General features: G+C 31.8%; 1 protein-coding gene and 1 non-coding gene across 2 annotated transcripts; both read left to right on the top strand.

Moving 5' to 3' along the window:
- Positions 1 to 4,506: 4,506 nt before the first annotated feature.
- On the top strand, positions 4,507 to 10,115 carry LOC143605711 (type I inositol polyphosphate 5-phosphatase 10-like). The gene is made up of 11 exons (XM_077081726.1): positions 4,507 to 4,663; positions 4,887 to 4,948; positions 5,062 to 5,143; positions 5,582 to 5,651; positions 5,737 to 5,841; positions 6,488 to 7,073; positions 7,988 to 8,181; positions 8,291 to 8,399; positions 8,738 to 8,886; positions 9,155 to 9,277; positions 9,350 to 10,115. Exons 2-11 carry the CDS (start codon positions 4,931 to 4,933, stop codon positions 9,354 to 9,356), a joined length of 1,443 nt encoding a protein of 480 aa, XP_076937841.1. The 5' UTR covers positions 4,507 to 4,663; positions 4,887 to 4,930; the 3' UTR covers positions 9,357 to 10,115.
- A 713-nt stretch (positions 10,116 to 10,828) lies between these two features.
- Positions 10,829 to 10,922, top strand: LOC143605713 (small nucleolar RNA Z101). The gene has a single exon (XR_013148599.1). It is a non-coding gene; the product is annotated as a small nucleolar RNA Z101 (small nucleolar RNA).
- Positions 10,923 to 11,277: the final 355 nt, after the last annotated feature.

The following is an 11,277-nucleotide window of genomic DNA, read 5'->3' as shown; positions in this document are numbered from 1 at the left end:
AATAACGCGAACATCGAACCCAATAGGGTATTTAAAAAAAAATAAGTTCGAAAAAACCCGAGTTGTTACAACACCATTACACCCCAAAAATAAATTCCTACCATTTACTGACTGAACGCCACATGTCGCAATTCGTCCAATTTATAACCCCTTCACTACACATAGCCTGAGATGACAATTAACCTTGTAATGTACTTGTGTCACCTATTGTGAGACACGAAGAGCACATATAGTAAGAGGAAATTCTTTAATTTTTCTACATTAATAAATACAGGCTACATATTTATTTCTATACTAATAAAATAATACAACTCATTCTATACTATACTATGTAATAAATAAAAGTCTATCATGATCCTTGTCATATTCATGTTCATTTGTCAATAAACCGCCACTTGAAAACTCCGGTAACCACCAATCCTCCAATAAACGCATGAAGTTTTCCGGTCGGCAAGTTAGCAAAATATCACCGTTGGTGGCTGTAATCCACCATTGCTTAGCTACGGCTCAATAGGTCATGATGAGCCACTACATCAACACTTAAGCAACGGGGGATATGATCTTGGTTCTCTCTAATTTTGATAATTAGTTATCTAATGTCATTGATTTGATGGACGGAGGTGCCGGCGGTTTGAAATCGATGAAGTTACACAATTAGCTTCAAAACTTTTTAATACGGTAACTCAAATTTTATTAAGTTATACAAACAACCCCTTTTCACTTTTACATATAATATCCCACTAATTTCATTAAGCTGTACAACTACATATACAGATGGACAATCAACTAGTTTGGATTATGATTACTTTTTATTATAAACCAGGTTGGTTTTTCATCAAGAAAGTTATTTTATGATATATATATTGATATAAATAATGGGTCATTCAATGCATTTAATTAAGTGGAAATGAGAGAAAAGTGAGGGTTAACGGCCGGCACGTTTGTATTATTTGAACCTAGTTTGACGGGTTTCTTGTAAACTGAACTCCAACTAGTTTCATTGATTTCCGGTTGGTCAACCCAACTCCACTTTTGTCTTTCTAGTTTTTACTCAACAAGCCACCATTTTTTCAATCTTTGGTTTCGTTTTATGAAAACACGTTTTATTTGTCGTCATCTAATTAATACTAACCACTAACCACATTGAAATTTGAACCAACACATCGCCATAATTATATATATATATACTAGTTTTTATCCCCGGTATTACGGGGGTTGTTTTATATATTTTGTTCTAATATGTATTTAATTTTTGAGTTTATATTTTTTTATTGTATGAAAGTTAATAATATAATTATGGTTTGATGATAAATTGTGTCACAAATAAATTATATGTTATAACTCGATTTAAAAGCTATATGGTTTTGTTGAGACCCAAACATGTTTATAAGTTTTACTATAAAATTGGTTTTTTAATTATAAATTAATAATATTTATGAAAGTTAAAAATATACCTATGGTTTGATGAGACCCAAGATCCGTTTACTTTTTTTTACTATAAAATTAGTTTTTTAATTTAAATAATATATATATATATATATATATTAAAATAAATAAGATATTAATTTTTAGTATATCCTATTTTATATGATTTTTACATCAATAATTTGGTGAGGATAATTTTTAATTTAATGAGATGTTATAACCCGTTTAAGGAATATCTGGGTTTGGTAAGACTCATACCCATGAATTCAGGTCAAATGCATGAGAAGCCCCTATTTAAAAATCATGCAAATCTGATGACTCCAAAAATATGAGGAGCGACCACATCGCAACACATAAGATTTTTATGTTTTCGTTTATATATATTATAGATTTAAAAATGGATAAAATAGCTAACATCAATAAAACTATATAAAAGAGAGAATATCTCATAAAATAGTGCAAGTCTAAGAAGAACAAGAAACAAAGTCACAAATTACAAACATAAGTCGGAGAAGAACACTGCTCCGATAAAAAAAAATATTATGTAAAGTAGATCTATTATTTATCCAGTTAAAATTTACTGAAAATATGTAAGGTGAACTATTTTTAGCATTATAATTTGGAAATTCCGAATGTGAATTGAGCTATATTTTAAGGAGCTTGATCAGGACGCATAGGTTGTAGAACCAAGTTTGATAAGTTAATAAACCAAAGTGTTTTTACTTTTTACTAATTTGATATTACGTAATAAAAATTTGATGTCTAGCAATGTGGTAATAGAACCCGGTTCCATATATGAAACAAGGCCGGCCACGAAGGGTGGCAGGGTAGGACACTCTACTAGGTCCGAATTTATGTACTTTTTAAAATAATTATATGTGCTTTATGAAAAAAAATAATAAGTATAATCAATGTTTCAACACAATTACATAACTAATAGCTTGGTCTAGTGACAAATGAGTATACATCTAACCAGAAGGTTGTGGGTTTCAGTCTTTTTGAGACATTTTTAAACTTATTTTTATATAAAAGTTTTTTACACAACTCCAATTATAATCAAATAATCACATTTAAAATTAAATTGTTTAAACCTAATAAATGTTTCTTTTACTTAAGGCCCTCAAAAGTTTTCGTCTTTGGCCCAAAACGTTTTTTGTTTTCTCGGAGCCAGCCCTAATAAGAAACCGAGCTTGTCATTCTTTCATGTGTTATTAAATAGAACAAGTTACTTTAATATGTTATCACACATAATACATTATGCAATCGGGTTTTATTTTGTTATTTTTATTAAATTTCATAATAATGTAGTCATTTTCTTAAATAATGAATATGAGATTTTTTTCGTAGTCGGTGAGGATCTAATATGTAGCCCCAACGTGACGTCTGTCATACCACTTTAATGTCGGTACTAAAGCTACTATTGCGCCACTTTTATGTAACTATACTAAGTAAACATTATATCACTTTTGCATGATAATATAACAAAGCAAATATGAAAAGCTATATAATATAATAGTTTAACTACATATGAGACAAGTCAAATAAGTTTATAAGGTAAAGGTAGTACACATATTTTTTTTAATAAGGAAACAAAACATAACATGAGACATTGTTCATCAAAATAATATCTTTTAGAAAAACATAACCCTAGCCCCTAGGTGCAATTGAAAATTTTAATAAATACTTACTATTATGAAGAATTCTTGTTGGTAAGACATCATCGATCATAATATCAACACATCTACTTTATTACATTATAGAAAATACTTTTGGTAGTCTTTTTTTCGATAACATCTTGCTCTTTTGCCCACTTTCTTTACAAAGGACTTTATAAATTTATTTTTAATTGTCCAAGTGAAGAGTTCTTAGCAAATCATCAATCCTAGTATCACTTGCACTCGAGCATAGCCTAATTTTAGTATTCTCCTATCGTCCTCAACCATTACGCCTAAAATATGTTAGTGATATTTGATATGGGGTGTTACTTATAAACCATGTATATCAAGTTTGTGGATGATGTGTGATCTGTTCACGATGTTATAATCAACCCCCCTATAGACCTATTTTCCTCGAGAGATTTGCCTCGCTATCCCAGTTAAGGGTGTGGGATTGAATGTGCCCCCATCAACACCCATGGGACTCATCATTCTATTTATAGTTTTCCCTACAATTCCGAATGATACATAAGTGACTTCGATATGTGTAACACTGCCCTCTCATACTATCATATTTTCTGTTTTGACCAAAAGAAGCTCACGAACTTTAGAAAAAGTTTGGTAGTAAATAAATAAATTAATAAATAAATGATGCCAAACGTTAAAAACCGAATTTTACATCACCTCCTTAGTTTTCACTAACAGTTCTTTCTTATCCATTTAATCAGTAAAGATCCCACAAACTTTCACTCTAAAATGGATAACCAATTTACTATTCAAAGACATCTTTCTCTCCTCACTAATCCAAACAACCACGATCACTCTAGGCTAAATAATCATTGATTCAACATGACCCTACCACATAAAACATTTATGTATTTTATATTATTACAAAAATCCAAAACAAATCCATTATTGAACATCTATTTTTGGCATTCACATGTAAGTAAATCAAAGCAAAAAAAAAGTAAAACAAACTATAAACGTTACACATGTATTAAAAAATTCGGATTTTGGTTGCATATCATAAACTTTTAGCTGTAATAAATATAATAGTAGTCATAAATGCTAAAATATTTATTATTATTATTATTATTGTTATTATTTTCTTCAATAACCTTTTAATTAAAGGGTATTGAAGGGGAAGTAAAAATCTAGACGAGAGACTATAAGGTATTAAATTAGAATTTAATCCTAGCTGAGTTTTATTACAGTGGGCCTTTGAATAACAGATTTTTCTTTAAACATAAGATGATTGGTTTAAGACTATCTAATGTTATTTGCAATTACACCATATAAGGAGGACTATCTTTTGTGATTGAGTTACCTGGTTAGGTAGGCCTTATACTTTGGTCATTAAAACAAAATATTTTTATAATATATTTCATAATAATAATAATAATAATAATTAATGAACCTTCAACACGTCTTCACCACAACACGAAGACCTGTTAAATAACTTAAACTGGCAGGAATATAAATATATATTCCCAACTTTGACGTACTCTTCCATTCCATCAATTTTACAAATTCAAGAAAGAAATATATTTTTCAGATTCAACAAATTGCAGAATGTTTTTCAGGTCCACTTTCTTTCAATCTCTTATCTATTTCTCAACATTAAACCCCACATTAATATCAGTGTGTGTGTGTATTTATTATTACTTTATTCAATGTCATGAGCAATATTATTGTTTCAAGAATTTGAGTTTGATGTTTGTTGGGCTTCTTGATTTAATGATTTGTGTTTTATTTTTTTCCCCTAATTTAATTAGGTTTTTGGATTAAATTTGATATTTTTATCAGTTGAGAGATTGTGATTCTGGAATCTGGATCATACCCTTGTGAAAATGACTGAAATTAAAAAGGTTAGCATTATGGATTTGATTTTATTAGTTTAATCATATTTTATTCTTTAAATCTTTCTGATTATGTTATTCTTTTGCTTTTGACGTATGATGATGATGATGATGGTTTACAGTCTTTTATTCATAAGTTTTTGTCAATGAGGATGAATAGTGGAAATGAAGGAAAATTAACAAAAAATTCTTATGATCCCACAGGTTAAGTACTTCTTGATTATTTGACTTATGATTTAATTAATGAATTCTTTATTTGGTTTTAAAGTATAAAGTTGTGTGACATGTAATCTTGGTCAAGGTCTACTTTACTTGATAATTAAAGACAAAAATTTCATTGTTTGAAGATAAGATCATTAGGAATATAAAACAAGTTGAGAAAAAGAAAAGTGAGAATATGTTCAAGTTTTTTGCTTTTTAACCTCACTAAGCAACAACAGAAAAAAGATTCAACAAGATCACTTGTAATCTTGTACTACTTTTATCCCCACGTGATCGTTATATCCACCCTTCGAAAATCACTGGTTTTAAATAGAACCCTTTTTCACCATCCAAAATTAGTTAATTTTTTTTAAAGAAAAATAAAAAAAGTACCCATTTTTCGAGCTATAAATTACTGAATTTGCTTCATTTCTTGTACAGAAGTTGAAGTTTCGAGTGGGATTCGCGTGTTGGATTCTATGGCGATTAATCATGATGTGCAGTCTCTCAGGTGCAAAGTCATGGCACTTTCTACCTTCCCATGTTAACGTTTTCGTTTAACGTCTAACGTTTAATGTTTTGTTTGGTTTCATTAGGGTGTTCACAGCAACATGGAATGTAGGGGGCAAATCTCCTTCAAGTGATCTTAATCTTGATAACTTTCTGCAAGTTCATTGTCAATCTGATATATACATATTAGGGTGCGTGCGTTTTCTATACTCTTTTAATTTCTGATATAAATATTAGGCATGTAAACGAACCAAACAGAGCATGTCCGTGTTTGTTTATTTGACTTAACCGAACAAACGAGCAAACATGAACACTTAAAAGAACAGACTATTTGTTCACACGTGTGCGTTTGTTAAGAAAACGAGCATCTTCGTCTTTCTTTATGTTTAATATAGGTTCACGAACATAACTAAATAGACATAACCGAGCTCAAAACCTATTAAAAGTAAATGACTAAATGTAAACAACAATGTGTTGGGCCTAAAAAGTTATTAAAACTAGACCAAATTGTAGCAGGCGTAAAATTATATACATATCCAAATGGAAACGAATGAACTTAAACCAGCATAAACTTACCAATATAAATGAACTTACACATACAAAGATAAACAAGCGTAAATGAACAAATGAGACATGTGTTCATGTGTGTTCATTTAACTACATGTACAAAAACCTTTTTTCATGTTGGTTCGTTTATCAAATAAACGAACTTCCCACTGCACAGTTCATGAACGCTCACTGAGCGTTTGGTTCTTTTAAAAGCCTTATAAATATCGTAAAAACTTCTATTTTATAATTTTTTTATATAATTATTTTTAACTTTTTTTATGTTATCAGTTTTCAGGAAATAGTCCCTTTAAACGCGGGAAATGTGTTAGCGGTAGAAGATAACGGTTCAGCAGCAAAATGGCTATCATTAATAAGTCAATCCTTAAATAAATCAACTAACATTGATTATTGTCCTCTAAAAAGAACAAATACAAATTCATACACTTTTGAAAGAATGTGTAGTGGCAGCAGTTCAATGTTCTTGCAAAGAACATCCTTAAAAGCTGCTAGCCGAGCGTTTCGGTCCGAGAGTCGAAGAAGATTTAAAGGTTGCAACTGCACAGTTATGGAATCCGAAAGGAAGAGTTATGGTCGGGATTCCTGTTTCACGTGCCAAAAGTCAAAGTCAAATGGTTTTGATGGTGGGTCTTCATCGGATGAGGATGACAGTGTTAATAATAGTGTCGTGGGTGCTGATGTCAGCACGGCTACACCACCTGGCAAGAATCAACATTTGAGATATAGTCTTATAAAGAGCAAGCAAATGGTGGGAATATTTGTTACGATTTGGGTTAAGAAAGAGCTTATTCCATATATAGGCCATTTAAGAACTTCTTGCATAAGTCGAGGAATTTTGGGTTATCTCGGGAATAAGGTATGACATTATCTGATATCTCGTATTACAAGTGGGACCCACAATGTTTGGGGGTGTTTGGGATTGCTTCTTGAAATTGCTTATGGCTTTTTGGAGAGGCAAAATGTCCAAAATGCCCCTCCAAAAGCACCTAAAAGCTCCAATTTGGAGCTTTTAGGTGCTTTTGGAGGGGCATTTTGGACATTTTGCCTCTCCAAAAAGCCATAAGCAATTTCAAGAAGCAATCCCAAACATGCTCTTAATGTGATGCATGCCACTCAAGAAGTAGTAATATATTTTGATAACTGGACCAGACAGCGAACCAATCGCGTTACTGGTTCACTGGTTGGACCAGCGTACACCATAAGTAGTATTAAACATAAAACTCTGAGTGTGTGTGAATATATATGTATGTAGGTATGTATCTTACAAAACAAACTATGAGTATACTTGATGTTTAGATGGGAATTTGCAATAAGACTTAAATAAATAAAATATGGAGCCTCGAGTAATAAACGACTCATAAAATGAGATTTTGAAGGAAAAATAAATGAAAAAAGTAAAATAATAAACTGAAATTCTGCTCTGATCACTGGTCTGTTTCAACCGGTCCGACCAATAACTGGCCGGTTCAAATGAGAAACAGTTAAAACAGGCTTAACCAAACTGGTTCCCTGCCAGGATCCTGGTTCGGTTATGAAAACAGTGAAAAATCGTGCTAAGAGACATTCCACATACAGTTTTAGTGGCCTCTACATAAATGTTCTTAAGAGGCTGATGGGGCCCACTTAAGGATTCTAAATGTGGAGTTCTCTTGTGTTTTAAGGAAGAGGCATCCCCACATGCAGTACAGGCGGGCCCTCAGATATGGTTATGCACAAGAGGCCTGTTTTATTTTTTATTTGGAAGTATGCTTACAGTTCACTAATTTACAGGGTTGTATCTCAGTGAGCATGACGTTCAAGCAAACGAGCCTTTGCTTTGTCAGTAGTCACTTAGCATCAGGTGAAAAAGAAGGGGACGAGCTTCGAAGGAATTCAGATGTTATAGAGATACTTAAGAGCACACAATTTCCAAAGATTTGCAAGATGCCGAATAGTAAGGTGCCAGATAGAATTTTGGACCACGAGTAAGCACCTTGTGTTATAATTGTACAATTTCTTTTTATTAATTAATATTATATGTATACATTATACATTACTATTAAGTGTAATATCGCCTTATGGTATTTTCTGCAGCCGTGTCATTTGGTTGGGGGACTTAAACTACAGAATAGCTCTTAGTTACCATGAAACCAAGAAACTGTTAGAGCAGAATAGCTGGGACGCTCTTCTTAGCAAGGACCAGGTATTTCTGAATGTTAAGTTATTCTATGTTAATCCTATTATTTGGTCATATTATAAAAAAGGAGAAGTTGAGTAACTAGTTATTTTTAATAATAATTGTCAGTTTTTATAAAACAGTTAGTGCGTGTGATTTCTCAATAATATTTTTTTCTCGTTTGACATATTTTATGAATATCTTTATAAGCTACCTTTATCATCCATTTGACCCGTTAGAGATAAAACATATCCTAGATGTAATAATTTACTAGTTACATTTGTTTGTTTTGTTATTAACAACCTTGACTCTTGACATGAGGAATGATTGTTTGTTTATTAATGTTTCATGGGGTGTTTGGATAGCTTAAGATGGAAAGAGAAGCCGGGAGAGTATTCGCAAGATGGAAAGAGGGGAAGATCTATTTTCCACCAACATACAAATATTCCTACAACTCGGATTTGTATGCAGGAGATACCATAACATCAAAGAGCAAAAGGCGAACACCCGCGTGGTAATGTGCTACATCACAATAAAGATGTATATTTTTTGATTTTTCTTGGTCAAAGAAACCACTTTCAAGCTACAAAATTGATATTCACATTTTTTTTATTAATAACTAATGTATTCAAATCTGATTGCGAAAACTATATTATTACATTAGTAATGTAACTTTTTTAGTTTACTGACATGCACGCTGACAGACTTTCTAATCCATTTGACCTGTTTACTTTTAAATTTTAAATTAAATGTTTAATTACTTGTTTGACTTAAAACTGCAGGTGTGACAGAATATTGTGGTATGGGGAGGGGATCCATCAGAAGTCATATACACGTTGGGAGTCACGGTTCTCTGACCACCGACCCGTTTGTGCAACATTTTTAGTGTTTTTACAGAATCTAAGGTAAAAGGTCAAATAGTCAATATTGGTATTAACCTAAGTCAATATGAAGTGTAAACACATTCTTTTGTGCAGGGATTAAGATGGGTGTGTGCAAGTTTTGACCCGTCGATGGATACAAAGATGTATGATAATAGTCAACGTTTTGAGTTTCTATAACTGTACATAGCAACAGCATTCTTTCAAGTATACCAGAAGAAGAAAGAAATGAAAATTATTTGCTTTTGCAGTTTCATCTTGCATCTCCATTCTCTTTGGAGACGATGAAGTCAACGATAATGGTTTATGGGGTTAGCCATTTTTTATATTTTATTATTTGTAACGGGTTTTAACTGGCTCAAAAAGTAGGTTACGTTTGACTTTCGGACAGTCAACTATATCAACCTTTGTTACAGTAACTATTTTCTGTACTTACATACTTTCAAGATTGTTTGCTGTTTTTATAATGCTAAAAACAATATTTGAGGATATATACAATGAGAATTGGATGTTTGATTATTGTTAAACTATGTATTTTATAGGTTTGTTTAGGCAAGACATAGATCAATAGTTAATGGATGATTCGAAACCATTTTGGGAGTGGGCTTGTTTAAGTTGGGCACGATTCGAGCTTTTAGCTAGCCGATTTTGAATAGTTCACGGGTGGCTTCCCCAAAGCCAACAAATAATGGCCTTGATTTGTTTTACATCTGATTGTTAATTTGTTTTAGATATGATTGCTTGATTGTTTATAGCCTTGAATATTTAGACCTAATTTACATGGAAGTAATTAATAGATATCAATTTCAAATGCTTTGGGATTGTTTTGGTTCTGATTGTTGGATGTTTAGCCAGTAATGTTTAGACCTTTCGGTTCGACAATTGCGAATCTGGATTGGTAGCGTCGTTCATATATTGGTAGAATCAGCTTCCATAGATACCCTTGACTCGAAGTGAAAACAAAACAACCTTTCATATATGTAAAAGTGTGGATAAATGAATGCAAATTAAAATGAAACTTTCAGACATTTAAAATGTTCAATTTAAAAACCCGGAAATGTAGAAACGCCATTTAAATCCAATAATCAAACCATCATTTCAGATATGAAAAATGTAGATGAATGAATGTACAACACTTGTAAGTTGTTACTCACAACAACTTACGTGCAATCAATCAAACACAGACATAATGTATTATTTAAGCTACCTGAACCCTTGGTCATAAAAAAAAACAAAGTGGAGGGTGTTGGTTATGGATAAAAACAATATCAAATTTGAATAAACCGTTAACTGAATAATCGATATCCTAACTGATTCGATGGACACCCAATTATCAAAACATATTGTAAAAAACGGCTCAATATCTTCCCAAAAATGACATAACTAATAGAGTAATTGTATGGGCCATGGCCAATAATAACACGGCCCAAACAACATACTTGCAAATCGTATATCAAAATATCAGTAGTTTAGGGGTTTATCGCCGCAAAAGGCCTCTATCTATGTTTTGATAATCTACAATTCTCCTATTTATTCTTTTAGTTATCGTTTTTATGAAAGTTGATTGTGTTCTTATTTGGGCGTATGATGAATCTCTGTTAACAAATGGGTGATTTGTGTCTGAAATCGTTTATTGATGCTACATCACCTCGCAGAACTTTTTTTTTATTTGAAATACCAAATTATATTAAAAAGAAAACACGAGAATCTTAAGTAGCTAGCCGCTCATTTTATGCCTTATATAGGGTTTAAATTATATTATTAAACATGAAAAAAAACTATAAAAGTTAAAATACTCTACATCTAGGATATGATCCGAGGGGATTAGCCGCTTATTTTGTTGATGAAATCTTCAATCTTCATAGAATCAGGAGTTGATTTGATGAAATAGTTGTTTTTCTCTCCAAGAATGGTCTCCATCCTTCTAGAGATATGTTGATTTCTCAAACCCTAATTTTATGCCTTATATAGGGTTTAAATTGTGACTCCAGTAGTTTAATTCGTTTCAACATATGGTACTCTAG

The sequence above is a fragment of the Bidens hawaiensis genome, unplaced genomic scaffold, assembly GCF_021521415.1.
Source record: "Bidens hawaiensis isolate Kalapana, Puna unplaced genomic scaffold, B.hawaiensis_p1.1 tig00070905_1, whole genome shotgun sequence".
NCBI classification, from domain to species: Eukaryota; Viridiplantae; Streptophyta; class Magnoliopsida; order Asterales; family Asteraceae; genus Bidens; species Bidens hawaiensis.
Note: the sequence above shows the minus strand (reverse complement) of the source record. Positions and strands in the feature narration are given on the sequence as shown.